This window comes from Acinonyx jubatus, chromosome E1 (genome assembly GCF_027475565.1).
Source record: "Acinonyx jubatus isolate Ajub_Pintada_27869175 chromosome E1, VMU_Ajub_asm_v1.0, whole genome shotgun sequence".
In the NCBI taxonomy this organism is placed as follows: domain Eukaryota; kingdom Metazoa; phylum Chordata; class Mammalia; order Carnivora; family Felidae; genus Acinonyx; species Acinonyx jubatus.
In genome coordinates this window covers 29591454-29614688 of record NC_069397.1, presented here as the reverse complement: position 1 = coordinate 29614688, position 23235 = coordinate 29591454, and the positions used below count along the sequence as shown (strand labels likewise).

The window sequence follows — 23235 nt, the reverse complement described above, 5'->3', positions numbered from 1 at the left end:
TCAATCAGCAATGTCTCTCTAACATAATAAGCAGCCTGTGAAGGTCATTTGCCATTTTATTTCAGAGAGAAACATTAAAAATGCCTAAATAAGCAGCTTTCTAGGAAATTCATTCTGTGTGTTTCATTAGTCATGTAAAGCATAACGTCATGAAAGGAGCCAGGTGCACCCATATGTAGCCCGCATGAAAGAAACACTGGAATCTTCCTCCCAACACTGAGCCTCTTGGTGGCCTATGACCCAGATCGGCTGACTACTTCCTCAGAACCTGCTCAGACAAAAACTCTAACAATGCTTGCACAGTCCTTGCTGGATTGGGAGCTTTCTTAGCTCCTGCTGGGAACTTGGAAAGGATTGCACAGATGCCCTTAGGTGCAGGGATGTGGCGGTCACCTGTGTGCTTCTGGTCCCAGGAAGCTGTGGGCATAGGGGGGGTGCCTGGCCCCAGGAGAGCCATAGGTTGCTTGCAGTCACAGATTGCTGGGTGGGCTCCTGGATGCCAGACAAGATTTCTTTCCCTGCAGTTGAGATAGTGCAATGCTAACTGGCTGCCTTTGCTGCCCCTCTGCTCATCCTTGAGTGACATTCGGTCTCGTTTGCCATGAAGCTCGTTGTCCCTGCATGCCGTTCCTGATGGACCTCACGGATACAATAGGCTAAAGACACACTGAAGTCATGGCATCCTTTGACTACACATACAAGAGATTGAGAAATCAAGCCTCCTCGGGGCGACAGTCCTGAAAACACACCTAGATTCTGAGCCAAGCTGTTTCCCTTTCCCCGTCCCTCCCTGTGCATCATTTGCTCTTTTTATTTGGCATCAAGAGTAGCTCAGTGATCATGGACTTCGGCTCTTGCCTGTAGTGATCCTGTTCGCATTTTATTCTTTACACAGAATAGGAAGGAGGTTCGCTTGCTTTGCGCAGAGGCTGAGCCACAGGAGAAAGCAAAGCCAATGTGATTTACTGAATGAAAGCACTGGACAATTACCAACAACTTGTTCCTCTGCTGCCTCGAACAACCTGAACTGGTGAGTAAAATTTACTGTTGTCTTTCTTCTTATGAGTGTGGGTCTGTCTCATTCACTGATTATGTTTTAAATGTGTGTGTGTGTGTGTGTGTGTGTGTGTGTGTGTGTTGCTGCGGTTTAAATGATATTAAAAAAATCTGCATCTTCCAAAGTTAGCTGCAGGCAGTCCATGAAGAATGCACACAAGCACATACACAATGGTCTACGACAGCACATACATATCCATGTGCAGAGGTAAGAATGGGGGGTGGGGAAGCCCCACTTCTGATAATTAGGCATTTTGTTTGCAGCAAGCTTGAGGACATTACGTGCTCGCCTAATTGATTAGCAAGAGCTATGAAAAATAAAATACTTTTTGTTGTATAAGATCATTTTCCAATCGGGCTCCTGAGTACCTACAAAATACCTGTTGGATTGGGTAAAGATGCATCCCATCAATGCTGACAATCCTGAATATACACCCAGGCATGTTGTCTTTAATCCAGTTTAGAGGTTGGACATGCAGGGTGGGGTGCCAGCATTCTGTCCATCCTGGATGAGCGTGCCCCTAAGTAACATCTTGACTTCCTGACTGTGATGTTGAGGATGCCCACTGAGGGCACACAGTGGGCATGCATGCAGACCCTCGCTTGAGCCACTGCTGCTTTCGTACCTGTATGCCTCCCACCCTTTTTTCTTCCGTGAAGATGCATGCTTGGTAGGGTGCACTAGGTTCAAAGTGGGATACTGTGTCTTATTATCCATGCTGGTCTTTGGCCTCTCCAAGGCCACTGGAAGTACCATTGATAATCAAGTCTGGCTTTGCTTCTCTGCCAGGCCACAGAAATCCCTATACTCACTTGATTTCTTCATTTCCTAAGTAAGATGCAAGGCAATCCCTGCAGAGGGGGAAGGTGAATGGAGAAAGCTATTGCTGTTACCCCCACCACCACGTCTTCTTAGTCTTTTGTTTGCCTGGCTACAGCAAGGCTTTACGGCAGCATCAGTCCATTTCTGGTGGGTTCGGAATCCATATAAATGTCATACCGAGTCTAATATCTTTGGTGGGCTCTGTCTGCAGTAGATCACTGGGCGTTCAGATGAAGTTGTGGTCTTGGGTGCTGACAAAGATGGATGCTGGCAGAACAGTGAGCAGCATGCTTCTCTAAATAAAGACCAAAGTTAGGAAATCTGAGAGATGGGTGAGGTTTTGCAGAGTAGAAAGTACCCCAGGCCCCCCAATCGCAAGAGTAGGGTCATTCTCCCCTGTGATGTGGCTGTTCCACAAAGGATGGCATTCCAACAGAAAGGAGATGGAATTGCCTAGTGGTTAGAAAATGTCAGGATAGTAGGGCACTTTTGCTAATTCCTAGACTGTGTATCTTTAGGAATTCCCTTACTTTCCCCAGATCTCCATTCTTCCATTCTTTCCATTCTTGATTGTTTCAAAGAAGGCATGCTAAGCTCAATTAATTTATCCATGAGATACTACTTAAAGCTTTCCTGTCAAAGGATCGGTAGGTAATCAAGATCATTGTTCATACGCTTTAATCCAGCGACCATGCATCAGAAACCCACAGATGAGGGTTTATGTGGGGATGAGGACATACATACCCCTTCTCCATCTAAGGCATATAGAGCACTCTGAAGGAAGCATGATAACACTCACGGAATTAGAAGGGGAAAATAGAGCTGAAAAATGGCATTTAAAAGAACAACTTCAAATAAATAGGTGATGTAAATAATATTTTTTAGTATTGATCAGGAATAGCTGCTTTTCTATACTTACGATGCCAAAATAGTAAAGATCTTAAGTGTTTTGAAATGAACCTTTTGGAGGAGTTAGTTCAAGGATGAGGAGAACCCATGTATATAATTTATGTACAAATTACCCCCATACCCATGCACATGGAATTAGCAGCTACAAATGTGCTATGATTTATTTGAGGAATTCCAGAAGACCCATTGGCCAAAGAATTGTCCCATTTCTAGGATTAAGGTGCCTGAAATTCTTTTATCAGGGATTCAATTAAATATTGCTGTCTTTTATAAAATGCAAATATTCTTAGGAGGAATAACAAATTAAGACACTCATAGCCTATCATAAATGAATGCATTAAATTTTTTCTCCCTCAGGGGAAACCCAAAGGATATTGCATTAATATTATATTAATTCTTCTGCTTTCTATTTACTTCATACCTGTCTCCAGGAACTTCTTTTGTAATTATCATTTCACTCGTGATCAGAAAACTAAGGAGACTTTAGAACAAGCTATTGCCTTCTTTTTATGGGATGCTTGGATTAGACGATACCATCTAGATTTCCTCTAGGCCATCGAGAGTCACAAGTGGAAAGCTGAACTCATTATCTTTCTCCCTTTTAAATCCACTCTTCCTCCCGTATTCCTTTTTTTTTTTTTTTTTTAACTATTGGTGGAACCATTCTGCACCTAATCAGTCAAGCAGAGCTAATAGAAGCTATCATCAGGCTTCCTGATTCCTTGGGCCCCTCCATCCAATCACTAACCAAGTTTGGTCCATTTTGCTTCCTTCATTTTAATCTGCCCAGCCCTCTCCATCCCCATTGTCACATGCTATAGTTGAAGTCACCAGCTCTCATGGGGACTTTTTCAAGAGCTTATACTTTGTTGTCCCCTGTCACTGGTCCCACCACACTCCCTCCCCTTCAAACCACCCTCTAGATACTACCAGAGTGGTTCTCTAAAAATGCAAATCTCAGCCTTTCTCTAGTGCTTCCCTGTTGTGAACAGGTTGAAATCTATTGTCCCTCAACATGGCATGAAAGCTCTTGACGGTCTAGCCCTGCTATCTCTCCAGGCTTCTTTCCCAAGGTCCTAGCATGGTGGATGAAATGTACCTTTGGAAGTGTCAGAACCCAAAAGAATTCCATTGGGCCCCCGTGGGCATCAACCTACCAGGAACACTATGACATGTCCTAACCTGAGCTATTATACCTGGAATGCCCTTTCATTTCCTTCCTGCTGGTTGATTCCTCATTCGTTGTTCAAAATCTTGCTCAGGCATCACTGTCTCTAACCCATTTCCCCATACCTTCTTCTGCCATGACACCTCCTGCCACTCAGCCCTCTGTGCTACTTACTGCCTTAAACATTTGAGAGCAGTGTTAAGAGGCTAAGCTCTCAGATCTAGAATCATATTGCCTGGGTTTGAATCCCAGGTCTGTCTCCTTAGTAGTACTTCAATTTCTTACTACATAAAGTGGGACTAATAATAGTCCTTACTTCACAAGGCTATTATGGGAGTCAAAGAGCTGATACATATAAAGGCATTATTTTATTTATTTTTTATTATTTATTTATTTATTTATTTATTTATTTATTTTGAGAGAGAGGGAGAGAGAGAGCAGGGGAGGGGCAGTGAGAGAGGGAGAGAGAGATAATCCCAAGCAGGCTCCACGCTGCCAGTGCAGAACCCAATGCAGGGCTCGATCCCGTGAACTGTGAGATCATGACCTGAGCCGAGATCAGGAGTTGGAGGCTTAACCAACTGAGCCACCCAAGTGCCCCAAAGGCATTATTTTAGTTTAGTTTAGTTTAGTTTAGTTTAATTTAGTTTAGTTTACTTATTTTGTGTGTGTGTGTGTGTGTGTGTGTGTGTGTGTGAGAGAGAGAGAGAGAGAGAGAGAGTCGGGGAGAGGCAAGAAAGAGACATAGAATCCAAAGCAGGCTCCAGGCTCCAAGCTGTCAGCACAGAGCCCAATGCAGGGCTCACACTCCCGACTCGTGAGATCAGGCCTGAGCTAAAGTTGGTCACTCAACCAACTGAGCCACCCAGGCGCCCCGCAAAGGCCTTATTTTAAGTAGTGCCTGACTCAGAACGTGCTAAAGAAGTAAAAGCTATTATCATTATTCCACAATTTCACATATTACACTATTTCATACCTACATACACTTGTGTGACTGTCTTCCTTGTTAGCCTGTGAGCCCCTTGGTGTTGGTGAAATAATCAACTTGTTTCAGTTTGTCTGGGATTTTCCCAGTTTTAGCACTGAAAGTCCTACCTCCAAGGAACCCCCTCAGTCCTAGGCAAACCAAGACAGTTGGTTAACCTCTGAGGGTGTCTTCTTTACCTTTGACTTCCCAGGGTCTATTGCAGGATACACAGACTACAAAGTAGATCACCCTTAAATATTTATTGGACTACAGAATCAAAATTGATTCTTTCCTCCTTCTTCATAAACACTCTTTTAAAACTTCAAATATAGTCTTCTTCCTGCTGTGAAGTCACCGCTGACTTTTCAAAACTTACCACTGAATAACCAGATATATTTTTTTAAATGCACAGGAACTCGAAAGGTTATTTCCACCCTGTTATATATTATCAGTGTAATGGAATTGCCCACTCTTCAGCAATCAGAGACATACCTGTCATGTTAATAGCAAGTGGGGAATAGGAGAAGGGTCACACTTTCTTTTCTGTCTAATGACAGGCAGGTTGAAGTGTGAAGGTCCCCAGTTCACATCACAGCCTGAAGAGCAATCTTGTCTCAGTCAGAAATGTTCCCTTCGCTGAATGTATCTGTCTACCCAGCTGTCAAGAATGGCTGGAGCTCCTGTTTCTAATATGCTTTGTCTTACAACTGCTCTTCATCCAAACTGGCCCAGATCTTTTTTCACAGTACAAATATGATGAGAAAGTCCCACAACCAAGCTCCTGTGAGACAGGGACTCTGGACGTGCCAGAACTCATAACAAAGGCCAGATCTCTTCAGAATCAAGGTCTAGGAAGAAACTGACAGGCAGCCAGACCAAGCTCCCTCAGGCAGAATAATAGCAGAGTCGCTAAAAGCATGGACTTTGGAGTCAGAATTCATTTACGAGCTGTAGGATCTTGGACCTGTTACTTAACCTCTCTGGGCCTCAGTTTCCTTATTAGCAAAGTGATGATATAATAGTACCAACTTTCTCCTAGGGTTATTATTACATTTTGTCTTAGCTTGTGAAACCAAAACCTGAGGCAAAAACCAATCATGAATGTTCTGTTGGGTATTGGGAGACACAACCTCAGAGCATCAAGAGTCAAGCCATCAAGGAAAAAAGGGAAATGAGTCAAGGAAGGAGAAAAAACAAATATAGGTGGTTTGTAACTGACCTAGCCAAGCTTCACAAGAAAACACATCTGGTGGTTTGTTTGTATGTGATTGCTTCCAAGAAGCCCTCAGAGCAATCCGCAAGGGAGGAATGGAGAAGAAATCATCTGCGGGCTGCTTCCGGTCTCTTGCCTCTCATTGGTCCGGTTTTTCACATTTCCAGGTAGTGTGCCCCAGTCCCTCAGGGTAGCCATTAGTAAAGCTGGAGCCTCCCTCATGGGTCTGGTTGGGTCAGAACTGCTGCAGCTACTGTCACAGCAAGCATGGTGGGGGCCGTGCCAGGACGCGCCCTTCGCGCGACGCAGCTGGTGTTAGAAGACAGGATAATGGTGGCAGCCAAGGCTCTCGAGTCGAGCAAGCAGCCAAAACCCAGGGAACAGGTGGTTTTAAAGTAAATCTGGGGAGGCTCCACTCTCCACAGATTATTCTTGCCATTTTGGATCTGGCTTCTCCAGGCTACTGTCACTGTTTCCTTACGGTTGGCCCCAGATATATTTACAGGCCCTCCAAAAATGTAGCTGGGATAAGCTGAAATAAACAGCAGAAGTTTTTAAGTTTCATAAAGTATAATTCATCAATTTATTTTATGGTTTCTGTTTTCTGTACCTCTTCTAAGAAATGATCACCTCATGCAAGTTCACAAAGACTATCTCCTATTTTCTTCTGGAAGTGTTACAGTGTTATCTTTTACAGTTAGGTCTATAATCGATTTCATTTGAAGTTACTTTCTATGATATGAGGTAGGGATTGAGGTTTTGTTTTCGTTTTGCATATGGATATCTCATTGTTCCAGCACTATTTGTTGGAAAAAAAATTTTTCCCTATTGAATTACTTTGATACCTTTGTCAAAAATCAATTGATCAGGGGCACCCAGGCGGCTCTTGATTTCAGCTCAGGTCATTATCTCACGGTTCATAGGTTCAAGCCCGCATCAGGCTCTGTGCTGACAACACAGAGCTTGCTTGGGATTCTCTGTCTCCTCTCTCTGCCCACCCCCCTCTCTTTCTCTCTCTCTCTCTTTTTCTCTCTCTCTCTCTCTAAAATAAGTAAACTTTTAAAAACTCCATTGATCATGTATGTGCATGCTATTTCTGGTCTCTCTATTCTGTTTCATGAAATTTATATGTCTTATCTTTGGGCCACAGTCTTTATCTGGAGAGCTATCCTTAAACCAGTACCACAGATCTTGATTACTGTGGCCTTGAGGCAATTCTTGAAATCATGTAGTGTAAGTCTTCCAACTTTGTTCTTCTTTTTCAAAGTTATTTTGACTATTTTAAATCCTTTCCATTTTCATAAAAATTTTAGAATCAGGTTTTCGATTTCTCAAAACAAAACAAACAAACAAAAAAACCCCCAACAACCCTGCTATATTGGGATTGTGCTGAATCTAGAGCTCAGTTAGGAAGAACTGACATTGTAACAATACTGATTTCTTCTGATCTGATGCATGAAGAAGGTATACGTCTCTATTACTTAGGTTTTCTTTAATTTCACTCAGTAATGTCATGTAGTTTCAAGTATACAAGTTTTGCATACATTTGTTACTTTTATTGCTGAGTAGATTTTTGTAGATTTATTAGGCCCTTCTACAAAATGTTCATGTCATCTGCAAATGAAGACTGTCTTGCTTCTTTCTTTCCAGTCTTTATGCCTTTATTTTTCTTGCCTTGCTACACTGACTAGAATGCCCGGTATAACGGAAGAGATAGGAGAGGTCATTCAGGCCTTGTTTCTGATCCTAGAAGGAAGCACTTGGTCTTTAACCATTAAGTATAATGCTTGCTGTAGATTTTTGTAGAGAATCTTTATGAGGTTCAGGAAGTTCCCTTATATTCCTGAAAGCTTTATTATTATTATTATCATCATTATTATTATTATTATTGTGATGATGATGATGATGAATGGATGTCAAATAATGTCAAATGCTTCTTTTTCTGCATCTGTTAAGTGACCATATCATTTTTTTCTTTTATTCTGTTAATGCAATAAATTACATCGATGAGTGGTTGAATGTTATCCTGCTTTCCTGGAATATACCCTACTTGATCATGATATATTATCCTTTATGTATATTGCTGGATTTTATTTGCTAACATTTTGTTGAACTTTTTGGCTTCTATGTTCACGAGAGACATCGAACAATAGCTTTCCTTTCTTATAATGCCTTTTTTCTGGTTTTGGTATCAGGGCAATGCTGGCCTCAAAAATGAAACCAAATTTTTGGAAGAGTTTTGTGTAGAATCGGGTTTTTTTTTTCCCCTTAAATGTCTGCAGACTGTAACATTTAACATGACCTTTATCAAATATTGTGGGGGCAAAGAAACTATTGGAATGGAAAAAGAAAGTATAAAACTAGAAACTAGCTTTCTCATGTAGGATTTCATCACATCTCCTAAATTCTGGTCTAAAACTATGTTGCAGAGACCAGCCCACCTTCACTCAACAGATCTTTTTGACCTTCTCTTTGGAGAAAACAAAGATACATCTTCTTTCCTTAGAGAGAGCACCAAGAGTTTTTTCTTATGAAAATAATGCCTAAAAACTGATTAATAGTGGTATGCCCATCCAACTGAATACTACTCAGCAAGAAAAAGTGAAGAACTACTAATAGAACAGTGTGGATAAATCTCAAAATAATTAAGCTGAGTTAAAGAAGCCATATTTTAAAGAGACAGAGAGAGAATAGTGATTATTCCATTTTAAGAAATCCTGGGGGGAGGGGAAAAAACAATCTGTAGTGTCAGAAAGCAGATGAGTAGTTGCCTGGGAACAATAGGCCTGAAATAAATAGACGTCCAAATATTTTTGAATTTATTTGATTACATGAAAAAATATTTGAACGTCTATTTATTTCAGGCATTCAGGCACTTTGCTAAACTACTGATAGGTATCATCTCATTTAAAATGCTAATATCCTTTTTAGACGTGACTTTTTTAATTGAGATAAAGAATACTGTTAATGATAAGGCAACTGAAGCTTAGGGAAGGTAAATAAATTTGCCCAGTGTCTTGCAGTTAATAGGTAGAAGAGTCAAAATCCAAAGTTAGATCAGCCTGATATCGAAGTCCCTACTTTTAATACTGTGTTTAAAATCACCATGATTATCTTGCAGTTGAAGAATGGAATAAAATGTAACTATAGCTCTCAACCTGTTGAGTGTTTCAGTGAAAATGGCTAACAAGGAATGCCCTCTGAAGAGTGATATCCCAGACCTAACATGACAAAAACAATTTCCCTACCAGTTCTCCTCCAGGATTCTGTATCTATTTTACCCATCAGGTATTTCATTCGTCATTTGAGTCTTCTCTTCTTCCCCAGTTCAATGTAATGCAAAAATGCAGAGTAGTGTTACTATCATTTTCAAGACACTTTGTTGGGTGCTATAGGGGTTGCATGATATATCAGTAAAATCCCCAACGGGAATCATATGGCACATGAAAATAGAGTAACTGAGGAAAGGTTAATACATTTTGTACTTCTTTTGTTAAATTTGTCAGTATTTGAATCTTGTTAATGTCATGCTATTGTAAATGCAATTGTGTTCTCTAAATTTTGTTTTCATTTCGTTGTGTTAAATCAGAAAGTAGAATAACAGACTTATAAACAAAAGGTAGACTTATATTGCCTTATATGTATATTACCTTTTATATTTACCTCCATAGTTTCTTTACCAATGCTTTATCTCTCCTTGTGTGAATTTGAGTCACTGTCTAGTACCCTGAAGGAGTCCCTTTACTATTTCTTGTAGGGAAGGTCTGCTGTTAAATTCTCTTGGTGTTTGTTTAGCCATGCATGTCTTAATATCACCTTCATTTTTTAAGGGTCGTTATGCTGGATAGAGACAGTCTTTTTCTTTCAGCATCTGGAATATGTCATCCCACTTCCTTCTGTCCTCTATGGTTTTCTGGTGAAAAAAATCAGCTGTGCATCTTTTTGAGGATTCCTTGTATGTAAGAAGTTATTTCTTGTTGTTTTCAGGATTTTCTCTCTGTTTTTAGCTTTTGACTGTTTCATTATGATGTATTTAGGTGGGAATATCTTTGAATTTATCCTGCTTGGTGTTCATTGAGCTTCTTGGATGTGTAGGTTAATGCTTTTCATTAATCTGGGGAAGTTTTTGACCATAATTTCTTCAAATATGTTCTCCCCCTTCCTTCTTTTCCTTCTTAGATTCCTATTATATATATGTTGGTACACTTGATGGTGTTCCACACTTCTCTGAGACTCTGTTCATTTTTCTTCATTTCTTTCTCTTTTTGTTATTAAAACTGGATAACCTTAGTACATCGATCTTCAAGTTTGCTGATTCCTTCTTCTGCCTACTTAAATTTGATGTTGAACCCCTCTAGTAAATTATTCATTTCCATTATTTTACCTTTCAACTTCGTAATATCTACTTGGTTCTGGATTTGTTTTATAAATTCTACCTCTTTAATGATACTCTCTGTTTCATGAGATATCATCCTCACAATTTTCTTTATTTCTTTAGATATGGTTTCCTTTTGTTCCTTGAACATATTTAAAGTTTTTGCCTAATAAGTAACATTTAGACTTCTTCATGGGCAATGTTTATTGACTGCTTTATTTCCTGTGAACGGGACATACTTTTGTTTGTTTTGTGTATGGCTCATATTTTTCGTGTTAAGAACTAGGCATCTTAAATATTATAATATGGTAACTCTAGAAATCAGATTATCCCATAATCCCACCTCCTCAGGGTTTATTGTTTAGTGATTTTTCAGAATTAAATCTGTGACATCTGTATTCTTTGTCACATGTGACCACTGATGTCTCTGCTTGGTTAGCTTAGTGGTCAACTAATGACGGAACACAAATTTCCTTAAATGCCTGAAACCAGTAAGTCTTCCAGTCCTAACAGAAGGGCTCTGTGCACACGTTGGGGCACACTTTCAGTATTCTCCAGACAGCTGACAGCTCTGCCTGACCCTTCGCTTCCTGCTTGCACACAGCCCCAGCATCAGACAGAGAGAAGAGCTTAAGAGCTTCTCAGGTATTTTATGAGAAGGCTTCCAGCCCTGGGCATACCTGTGGTCTGCTAGATCCCTTAGCCACTAGTCAGTTTTCCTAAATCCTCTATGGACAGGCATTCCCCAGCATTTCCCTTTAAGCTTTTTGATTAGTCTATTGTTTGCCCCAACTTTTATCCACCCCCTCAGGCAGCTGTGATGATTAAACAATTGCTGATGTTTGTTTTTGACAAGATGCCTTAGAGGAAAAGGTTATTTGCACTTGGTGAACCCTGAGGCAGGTCAAATCAAGAAAAGTCTTGGGAGTGGGGCCTTCTAAGGAACCACCAGGAAGGTCAAAAGACAGTTCTCTCAAAATGGGGTCTTGAAAGAGGCTGCATCACCATTTTGTACATCCAGTGGCTGCCAAGCTACTGTTTTTTTATCATGAATATACACTGCTGGCTTTCAGGGCTACCACAGAGCCGGGGAAGCTAGGAACTGAGCACATTAAAAATTCCACATAGCTCCCTGTTCTTATCAAATTAGCCACTTTTCTCAAATAAACACTTCCTGGATTGCTGCAAACTTTGGTTAATTTCCAGGGTCCTGAGGAAGTTAATTTTGACATTTCCTGCTATGTTCTTATTGCTTTTGTGGAGGAGACGAGTTTTGGAGGCCATTACTCTGCCATTCCCACTGTCCTATTATTCTTCCGTTTTTAATCTTTCTGTAAAATGTTTATTTAGGCGTACCACTTGTAAATCACTTTTTAAAAATCCCAGTTGGAGAGTTTTCTCTTTCATTAGGAAAAGTAAACTATTTGAGTATATTGTACTCACAGATATTTTCAGTGTTAGCCTTGCTGCATCATTTTACGTTTCTATTTATTATGTTTTCTTATTTTGTTTCATTTTATTTTTTTAATTTTTCTTTAGAGTTATCTTTATTCCTCTCCTTCGACTCATAGTTTGAAGTTCAGCTTTCTGTTTGATTACAAGTTCCTGTAAACACACATATTAAAATATCTAAACTTGTATTTTTCTATCAAAATAAAAACTAAACAGTGTAATAAGTATGCAAAGTCATCTATTAAAGCAATGTTTAAAACCAACAAAAAAAACTATTTAAATTATTACGATGTACTTTGGAGTCTCTGGTTTGGGAAGATTGAGGTAATCTTAATAATTTCTGCTATTTATTGAGTGGCTGCTGTAAGCATTGCACAGGATGCATGCTTTCATTTGTTAATTCATTTCATCTTCATAACTCTGGAGGAACTTTGTTACAGATGATGAAATGAACTCCAAGAATTTCAATAAAGTTCCTGGAGTCACATAGATTATAGATAACAACATCATGATCCAAGCTTGGGTCTGCCAAATTCCAAATCCAAGGCTACAATGCTTTGCAAGGGCCCAGCCGTTTCTATAAGGGTAAAACCTTAAGAGTGTAGTTAGTTGGGAGGGGTGTGCACATTTATGAGAACAAATAACACGGAGTTGTCTTTCTCAGTCTCTCTCATCAGACAACATTTTAAATATAGAGGGGGAAAAGAAAATATAATGATAGATGAAATCTAGAAGAATAGAAACATGCTGAAAGATGGCCAGGAAGGAAGGGGCAGCTGGGGCAGCATGAGAAGGAAGTCAGAGAGTCAACCTATTTTGACTGAAGGGAACAGATGGGAAATGAGCAAAGACAAAAGGAGCCATGTGGGCAGGTGTCATCAGTTAGAGGGCAAGTGACTGGAATTTGATCAATCGACAAGAATTTATTTACTGGACTCCTGGGCACTGTGTGAGATACAAAAGAATGTAGAGTTATTTTGGGAATGATAATGATGTAGACAAGACAGATGGCTTGAACTGGGGCATTAACGCTGAAGGAAAAGGCTAGAGACAGAAGGCAGAAAGAAAGAGGTTAAGGCGATCTCCATGTGAGCCAGCTTGCATATCAATCTGGATTTTTTGTGGGAATGGCAAGATATAGAGGAAACGCTATAATTGCTATTGAATCAAAGTTAAAGGATGTGTAGATGGAAGGAGGAAGATGCCAAATCACCTACTCTATTTCTGCATTTAGGTAAATGAAGAGATTATTAAAGATTTATGAAAACACACCCATATGTACATACACACTACAGAGAGTGCATTAAGTCATCCTCCCAAATGTAAGTATGACCATTCAGCAAAGACTGGGTGAGGCCTGATACACGTGACTCACCCTGAATAGATCTGACCACCTTGGAAGGTACTGGGAAGGCTTTTTGTGTTGGAGGAAATTGTAAGCAACACTTAAAAGGTGCCTAAAGACATTCAACAATGTAATGAGGATAGATCTCCATTTGTTAATGTGCAAGTAAGTCAAGGTTAGTTGGGGCCAATGGACATGGAACCCAGTTCAGAAGTATGAGCAGAAAATGAGCTTTCTGAGTAGTTCCTTAGAATATTACTTGTAATAGACTCTCATATGAACATTCCTTTATTCTAAAGTATTTACTGAGCATCTTCTGTAACAAAAAATGATAGCTTCCATGAGTTTTCTATACTCTAAGCTCTTTACATGCATTATCTCACCAAATCTTCATAACCATAATGTGCTATTAGTATTATCTCTATTTTATAAATGAGAAAAATAAGATTCAGGTGTGTTAAATAACTCACCCAAGATCACATAGTCAGTAGCTGGAAGAGGAGCAATCCATAGCCTAATCTGTATCATGTTTCTTTCACTTTGAGGCAGGTACATTTTAGGTGCTGGGGATATAAAAATTCATACTTGGCATTCCTTGTTCTTGAGAAACATATAGAGTAGCTAGGAGACAGAAAGCCAAAGAGTTGCAATACAATAAAATATTTTCTGTAAGAAGCATATACCAAGCGAATGAGTAAAGAAATACACAAGTTTGCCTCAGACTGTCAGAGACCCCTTGAGCATAGACCTTAAGGCTCAGCAATTGTTTCCTAGGTGGTGAAGGCACAGATGGGATTCCAATACAGGCAAAAGCAGTGCAAACAAGCACCCAGATGCAGGAAAGAGTTTGAACTATTTAGGAAACTCTAAGGAGATCAGAAAGACAGAAACATAAAACATAGAGGTACAGTAGGCAATGAGGCTGGAGAGGTAAGAACTGGTACGTGAGGCTAAAGAACTTAGAGTTTATCCTATAGAAATTGGGGAATCATCAAAGTCAGTCCCATGATGAGTTGGGTTAATAAAAGAGATTCTTACATGATATTGTATCATGAGATCCATAAAACTATGACAATTCAAAGACTGGAGATGACGTCCAAGGGCCACAGCTATGTAACAATGGCAGCATTACAAATGGAAGACTCCATCGGAGATTCAAGGGAAGGTGGTAAGAACGCAGCAGTGTGCTCCAGAGAGATCTGGGCCCAGTGTACTAGAGGCTTCCCCGGGGTGAAGCCGTGGTACATAATTGCCTTGGCCAGTTGTTTCACTCGTGCATTTGCTCATCCAGTACACATATGCATGCCAGGCAGCCGTTGCCTCAGCAGCATCAGTATGTCAGTAGCAGTACCCAACTTAATAGTGGATGGCTTTTGAAATGGCATGGCTGATCTCCTGGAAACTGACTCCAGGTGTGACATTGGTGAGGACCTGTTTAGAGGTTTGTGGAACAACAGTCAAGTACTACTTGGAGAATACCAGTAGTGAGTCCCCCCAGAGGACACTATCTGGAGTATCTGGGGTGAGCAGGGATGGAGCTATGGATACAAATCCCCCAAACTTCTGGGCACTGGGGTAGCTCACCAAATCTCAGACAAGATGCACAATTTAACACCTCAAGAGAAGGGGTATCTGCAGGGAACAACCATACCCAACAGAGGGCAGCATCTAAAAGGAGGTAAGTAGAAAGGTCCCAATTACATATACCCAAGGGGAACTGAACAGAACTCCTGGTTATAGATTTGAGACACTTCCCCTCAGTGGGACAGAGACCAAAAGACTTGAGTCAAGGCTCATGTCGTATACAAGTGTATATGTGTAGATAGTAAATGGATATAGTCATTACATTCTTGTCCCCAATTAGCTCCGTGGCTGTAAACAAGCTGTTTCCCTCCCTGAGTTTCAGTCTTCTCATCTATAACATGAAAAAGCTGGCCCTCATCTCGAAGGTCGCCTCCAGCTACAGTATTTTATTAGGATTCCAGATGGTTACTGGTGATGATAAAATTCTTTGTCAACTTATAATTACGTTGTGTAAATGATACAACATCAGGTTTTCCTCTTCTCAGGAACTGCTTTGTGAAAATGACCCAACAAATGCAGAATCTGCATCTTTCTCAGTCGAAAAAACATAGTGCCCCATCGTCTCCCAACGCTGCCAAACGCCTGTACAGAAACCTCTCTGAGAAGCTGAAGGGAAGCCACTCTTCGTTCGATGAGGCCTATTTCAGAACAAGAACCGACCGGCTGAGCCTCAGGAAGACCTCAGTGGTAATAACATGCTTTAGATTCTTGTCTCTGCTTGCTTTGTGGAGTTGTGTTTGGGTTTAAGGAGATGCTAAGATGTTCCACGTTTACTTCAGAACCTGGTGTTTGCAGGTCTACAAGTGCCAAGAGTCAGATAAGGCAGGAACCACACGTGTCTGTGCTGAAGCCAAAGCTTGAGTGATTGCGGGAGTTTCCCTTTCTTTTTCTTAATTTCTTGCCCCTTCTTTTCTCTTAGTTTTTCTTTCTCTAATATGTCAGAGAAACAAACAAACAAAATAGCAGTTTGATAACTGTGGAGCATGAATGATATAGGCTTTCTGAAAGCTTCAGTATTCATTCAAGTATCAATGAACTTGAATATATATATCAATAAACAATATTTCATTTACTTATTTGTAATGTGCAGCCCATATGTATTCCAGAGGCATTCAAAACAGAATCCAGGCCAAAAAAAAAAAAAAAAAAGTGTGTGTATTATATAATGGGAAATAAGTAAAGTGATAGAGGAAGAGAGGAAGGGAAGGGAAGGGAAGGGAAGGGAAGGAAGGAAGGAAGGAAGGAAGGAAGGAAGGAAGGAAGGAAGGAAAGGAAGGAAAGAGTGAAAAAGAAAAAAGGTAGAAAATGGGGCACCTGGGTGGCTCAGTCAGTTGGGTGTCCGACTTCGGCTCAGGTCATGATCCCACGGTTTGTGAGTCTGAGCCCCGTGTTGGGCTCTATGCTGTCAGTTCAGAGCCTGGAGCTTGCTTCGAATTCTGTGTCTCTCTCTCTGCCCCTCCCCTTCTCATCTCTCTGACCCTCCCCCGCTCATGCTCTGTCTCTCTCTGTCTCTCAAAAAAATGAGTAAACGTTAAAAAAAAATTCTTTAAAAAAAAAAACTAGAAAATGATGAAGATAGAAATAGAAACAGATATACTAAAAGCCTCGGCAAATATAGTACCTAAAATTTATCATTACATTTATCTCTGAGCTCCTCGTCAGTCAAAGCAAAGAGGGAAGTCCAAGTGGTTATAGCATCCCATTAGCTGATAACTGAAAGTATATCAGTCTACCAGGAGAAACGAGTATTTTCCTGTTTATAGTCCTCTGGGCCTTTATATGACGTCACAGTGAATTCTGTAATAGAGTATAAAGGTCTGTATTGGTGATGTTATAGACTTTCTCATAGAGTAGTTTCTGATACTGACCATCAGTAAAAGCTGAGGGCATAATATATCAACATGCTCAGCAAGGGCATTTCTGCAGGGGGCAATAACACCATTTGTTGGAGCTTCAAACAGAAATGAGCCCTAGGCTTTCCCAAGAGAAACATGCTAGAGTTTGCCAACAAAAGCATGGAGGAGGAAAGGACTTCAGAGTGAGAGCAAATATGGCGCATGAGAAATGAGGCATGGTAAGAATGACAACCAAATACACAACTGTGGACAGGGCAGCATGTTGACTTTGTTCTGTTTTCCCATTTGTTGTCTCATTTCAAGCTCATCTTCTGGGAGGGCTTGGTTGTGGCTGACTTAAGGCCTAAGCATCAGAGGCTCTTCAGTTTGGCAGATTGGAGACAAAACACCTTTGCATTCAGTAGACTGTCCTGTAGCAAAGAGAGCTGCACACCAAAATAGTTCTATCCCTTGGGACCCCACTGTCAAAACAAGTATTTGCATAATAGCATTGTATTTCCCTCAGATTTCAACCATGTGTCCTGTACTCACTTAAGCTGACCTGCTGCCTTTGATGGAGAGAATTGATTTTTGATGGTACTAAAATTAAACCTGCCAACCATAAATATGTTCGATCAGGCAAGCCCTAAGCTGTGTCAGGACCAATGGTATTTCAACATTCTTTAAAGAGCAAACAACACTTAGAGAAGATCCCAAACAGATGTAGAAATAGTGTATGTGTTGCTCTTCTCCCATGAGTTACAGAAATCCGTATGAGAGAATTCCAGACCTTTTGTCCTTTGTTTACTATTAATCTCTGGTAGAACTTTTCAGTGGAATCGTATTGTCGTTAGCTACTTATTTTAATATAGGTGATTTGAATCCTGTGAACATTCAACTTTTGGTCCTCTCAGCACAGGTGGCCACCCAACCACCAAAGCTCTCCCTGGACACCACCTCTTGAGCCCTTCCCTCAGGGGCTCAGCAATGCCAGGTGTTCGGTGGTTGAGGCCTCGGGGCTGAGAAGGTGCAGACGTTAGTTAGTACAGAGGAGTCTAGGAGCTGGGGAGCCAGCCTGCAGGCAGTGAGAGCTATTTGGGAGCTGCAGAAAGGAAGAGGTATGTAACATCAGTTTTAGAGAGACTACTCTCATCTCAATATGAAACATGGGCTGGAGGAGACAAGAACCAGCAATGGGCAGGTCATTGCCATCGTCCAGGCAAGGGATGACAGCGTCTGGGTCTGAGTGATAGAAGAGAAGAGACGTGGGGATGGGGAGAGAGGGGATGAGCGGAGGGGAGATCGTGCTCTCAACTCCAAGCCAGTCGTAATTTAAATGACCTGTACTGCGTTATCTATGCCAGCACTTCCTGAACTGTGTTCTGTAGAATGCTATTCCAGGGGCAGTTAAAACAAATGCAATGAAAAATATGTTCTCTGCACAAATATTTAAAATAGGTCATATTTCTCACCTATCAGAGAGGCATAACTGCATGTTAGAATTATCAAAGGCCCTGATGGGTCTTACAGTAAAATAGTGTGGTAACCTAGACGAATCCAGTGTGTGCCAGATTTATATGACTGCAGGCCACGTTCCTCATGGGACACCTTCTAATGACCTATCAGATGGTTTCGCACAGAAGACTGGTTTCGAGAAAAGCCGGTGTTTGCCCTTACCTGTAGACTAGCCATGCCCTACTGTATGGTCTCAATGCATCTAAATGTACAGATCCATTCAATGGCCATTAGACAAGAGGGAGGGAGGATCCAGCTGTGTTTAACAAGTCGTGTTTGTTGGGATCAATTGCAGTTATGAGTGGGGATGTAGTCACTGAAGTTAAAACAGCTAAGCTGCAAGGCAAGCCAGTCTATGAAAGTGTGCTCACCTGCGTGTGTGCTTGTCCTCCAGAACTTCCAGGGCAACGAAGCCATGTTTGAAGCAGTCGAACAACAGGACATGGATGCTGTGCAGATCCTCCTGTATCAGTATACACCAGAGGAGCTAGATCTCAACACCCCTAACAGTGAGGGGCTGACGCCCCTGGATATCGCCATCATGACCAACAATGTGCCCATTGCCAGGATTCTTCTGAGGACAGGGGCCAGAGAAAGTCCGCACTGTAAGTAAACCTGGGGATAAAAACATGTATTATTAAGGCTAGATCCAGCTTCGTGCCACCGAAATAGCATGACTGACATTTACAGCATGAACAGTTGATGAAGATAGGCTCAGAATTCCTTTACATGTTTTCACGGACTTTCATGCAAATACCTATAGAATTTTACCAGTGTAGGCATCAAGTTACGTGCTACATAGAATACACCAAGTGGAATTGAAAGGGATCCTTGAAAGAACTTCCTCCTAAGAATTTAACCCAAGTTTTAAAATATATGAAACACTCCAAGTGAGGCTATAGAATAGGAAGTATACATAGAAAAGGTTTAAGTGTGTATGTGGGTTAGTGTCTTGGGTCCACAGTCAATATGGTGGCTTGCTTCATTCATTCATTCATTCATTCGGCAAACACTGAGGACAGGGGCGCCTGGGTAGCTCAGTCGGTTGGGCGTCTGACTTCAGCTCAGGTCATGATGTCGTGATCCCCGCGTGAGTTCGAACCCCGCGTCGGGCTCTGTGCTGACAGCTCAGAGCCTGGAGCCTCTTTCAGATTCTGTGTCTCCCTCTCTCTCTGACCCTCCCCTGTTCATGCTGTGTCTCTCTCTGTCTCAAAAATAAATGTTAAAAAAACAACAACAAACAAACACTGAGGACAGAGCACTGTTCTAGGTACCTAGGCTCACCTCACCATGGTGAACAAGACAAAATCCCTATTGTCATAGAACTTACACACTAGTGGAGGAGACTTCCAATAAGCAAGTAAATAGATCAATTAAGTTGTAAATGCAAATAGTGACAAATGTGATGAAGAAAATAAGTGAGTGGCTAGAGACTGACAGAGTGGGGACTATTCTAAATAGGGTTGGGCAAGAAAAGCCTCTCTGATGCAGTGACATTTGAGCCTGGTCCTAGAGGATATCAAGGAATGAGCCAAGTGAGGACATGTGGGGTCACATTCTAGGCAGAGTGAATAGCAAATAGAAAGCTGCCAAGGCAGGTAGGAGTGAGTTGCCCTGTTTGAAGAACGAGGCCAGTGTGGCTACAGCAGATAAACCAAGGGGAGAGTGATGGTGGAGGAAGACCATTCAGGCTCTTGCAGACCACGGTAAGGTGTTTCACTTTGATTGTAAATGTGATGGGGAGACAGCAGAGCAGTTTAAGCAGCTGAATAATGTGTTCTGGTTTACATTTGAGAGGATCACTGCAGGGCTCTGCGGGAGATAAGACAGTGGCGGGGCCACTGCGAAATTGGGAAGACTGGTTAGGGGTCCAGGAGACAGATGCAGGTGCTTGGACTAGCAGGGTAGTGACCTTGGTGGCGGGCTGGCGCGGAATTCTGGATGCGCCTTTGAACAGCTTGAGATACAATTCACATGCATGCGATTCACCCATTTCACATGTACAGTTCAGTGGTTTTTGGTAAATGCACGGTTGTGCAACCATCACCACAATCAGGTTTAGACCCTTTTCTTCACTCACACCTCACCTTTTAGCTACCACTGCCCGACCTCCCCACTCTTCCCAGTCCTAGGCAGCACTAAGCTACCTTGTCTTTCTGTATAGATTTGCCCAGTCAGGACATTTCACGTACATGGAATCCGATAACGCGTGGTCTTTCGGGACCGGCTGCTTTCCGGATGTGTTTTGAAGTAGAGCTGAGAGTACTTGCCAAAGGGAGCTACTCTGGGGCCCGTGGCAGAGCCCGCCGGGAGCAGACAGGACGAAGTCGCACAGCCCTTGCCCTGCGCCAGGCACTATTCTGAGCACTTTACATGCATTCACTCCTTTAAACCCTACAGCAACATTCCGAGGTGGGCACTCACATTCCCCTGGTGCAAACTCTCTGACCCAATGACCACAATGGCTCCAAGCCACAGTTTTTATGTTTCCTAAAAGAAAAAAGTAAACCCATCAAACTGTTACTTTCACTAATACTGATTCACTTACTTCCAAGCGGTGAGACCCAGAGAAGCAAGCAAATATATAATTAGAGGCCACATCTCTGCTCGTAAGTTTCATAAACCCCCACCACCCAAAGACTACGTACAGAGGCAGATCCTTGTATCAGAAAACTCTTTATTTTAAAAATGCTGGGCTCACCACATCCCTGTCACACAGAGTGAGGATTTGGGTTCCGTAGGATCGGGGCTTCTCAGTAAGAGCTCTTTCGTCAAAGTGTCACTTCTTTCTAGTGGAGCGGGGGGCTTGGAGGGGTAGGGGTGGGCAAATAGAGATGGAAGAAATCAAAAGCCCTCTTTGCTACCTTCTAATTTATGTTGCAATAACGTCTATCCCAAAGATCCAGTGAGAGAGCGGTGGAGAGAGGAGCAGAGGGTCTGAACATAGAGAATGTGGACTGAGCCCCATTCTGTAGGAACAAGGGAACCATTCATGCAGATGTTGCCTGCACTGGGCTGGATGAAACATCAGTCCCACTTACCTGAGACACTACAAAGAATTCTGCATTTTCCGTGAAACCAGTGAGACTCCCAATCTCCCCAAGTCCCCATTGTGCATAATTAAATCTCCATAAAAGAACCCACGTACTAAATATCTAGTTAAACCAAAAACAAATTCATTCAAAAGGTCCCTGGTTTTTCTCATTCCCTCTGGGATGATAACCAGAACCATCACCACAAAGTTGTAAAGGAAGGTAAAGGAAGGTAAACCTAGGTTTTAGCCTCCAGGAAATAGGACACCTAAGTCACCTTGGCCACCCAGGAAGTCAAAGAGATAGTTCCCTGTTAGACTCCCACATGTGTAAAAATGGCAAAGGAATATCGATTGGGTAGCTATGAAGTCTCCATATACATGAGTTTTCATGGTAGCACAGACTCTGAGGGGGTTACGTGACTAACCAAAGGTCACACATCTGGCAGGTGAATAGGGACGTCAATGACTCAAACCCAACTCTGTGGGACACCCATGCCTGGGATCCTTCTATGCAAACTTGCTGCTTTTCCAAATAATCAATATGGAGGACTGGGGCCCTGAATCTTTCCCTTTGTGCCATTTGCTAAAATCCTACGGTATATTGTTTTGTTCTGTCCTATACCCTAAGGTGCCTTTCCTGTTGGAGAGAGGCATGATAGAAAAGCACAATCTGTTTTCAGGGATTTTTAATTCACTTTATATATCAAGTACAAAAGACACAGAATTGCTTCTGTGCATGAGTGCGAGCCAGCCCATGAGAAACACCAGGGTTCACCAGCCAGAACCAGATAAGCAAACACCTGCTGCGAATTGTTCCCCAGAAGTTGCAGAGGCAGGAAGTAAAAGAAGAAAAATAACAATGAGGTCTTAATTTCTTCGAGTGTTTTACACATTGTAAAACTTCTTTTGCTTGCATCACCTCATTCGGTCCTCACAACTGGCTTATGAGATGGGAGTCTGTTTCATCCTTTTGCTCAATGAGGAAACTAGAATAAGAAAAGTCAAGGGTGCCTGGGAGGCTGAGTTGGTTAAGCATCTGCCTCTTGATTTCAGCTCAGATCATGATCTCACGGTTTATGAGATTGAGCCCTGGGTCAGGCTCTGCACTGACAGCATGGAGCCTGCTTGGGATTGTCTCTTTCCCCCTCTCTATGCTCCTCTCCTGCTGCCTCTCTCTCTCTCTCTCTCTCTCTCTCTGTCTCAAAACAAAGTAAATAAACATTAAAAAAAGGAAAGTCAAAATAATTCACCCAATGCTACAAAGCTAGTAGATGGCAGAAGTAGGATTTAAACCCAATTCCTCTATATTAAATGCTTTGGTATTTGTGTAAAAGCATCAGCACACTCACTATCACACCTCAATTCTTTCCTTCCCTGACTCTCCGTCAGCTCCTCTTCTAATGCCAGTCAGGTATTCCAAAGCAGAGTACAGAGTCTCTACGAGGGTTAATTTTCTGTCTTCTGTTTCCTGTATGTTCCCTTCTGAAAGCCAGCCCGATGTGCTTTCCACTCTGCCAACCAAGGATCCCAGCACAACTCTGAAGCAAGTCCTCTGTGATTCTCCCCAGCTCATTGCAGGAATCACAAAGACACAGCTGAGTTTAGGGACCTAACTCTAAATTATTGGTCAGGCATGCTTTTTCAGTCTTTAGCTCCTGAATCACAACACCATAGCAAGGTGTTCTTTACAAACGTGGCTTGAAACTCAACCATGTACATTTCCTTCTTTATCGGGAAAGTCCCAGAAGTAGCCACCCAAACTTGCACACCACCTCCATGTTAAATACATGCAGAACCCGGCCTACTCATTAGATCAATCTAGTATCCTTATTCAGTGACTTTTCCCGTTCTTCCCATCTTTAAGCAAGCAGCAAAGTAATATCCATTCCTTCTAATATCAGTCTTGATTAAAGTAGAATCCCAAATACTTTCAGGTGGACTGGTGTGCTGAGCTCAGGA

The 23235-nt window shown here is 41.7% G+C and overlaps 1 protein-coding gene across 5 annotated transcripts in view; it reads left to right on the top strand.

Annotated features, from left to right (window-relative positions):
- Positions 1-23235, top strand: part of ANKFN1 (ankyrin repeat and fibronectin type III domain containing 1) — a 459993-nt gene that overhangs the window by 304006 nt on the left and 132752 nt on the right. For all 5 annotated transcript variants that reach the window (XM_053211570.1, XM_053211568.1, XM_053211569.1 and 2 more), the window contains 3 exons: positions 896-1030; positions 15378-15579; positions 18637-18847. In XM_053211570.1, coding sequence (XP_053067545.1) covers positions 896-1030; positions 15378-15579; positions 18637-18847 — 548 coding nt within the window. The remainder of the gene's footprint in view (positions 1-895; positions 1031-15377; positions 15580-18636; positions 18848-23235) is intronic.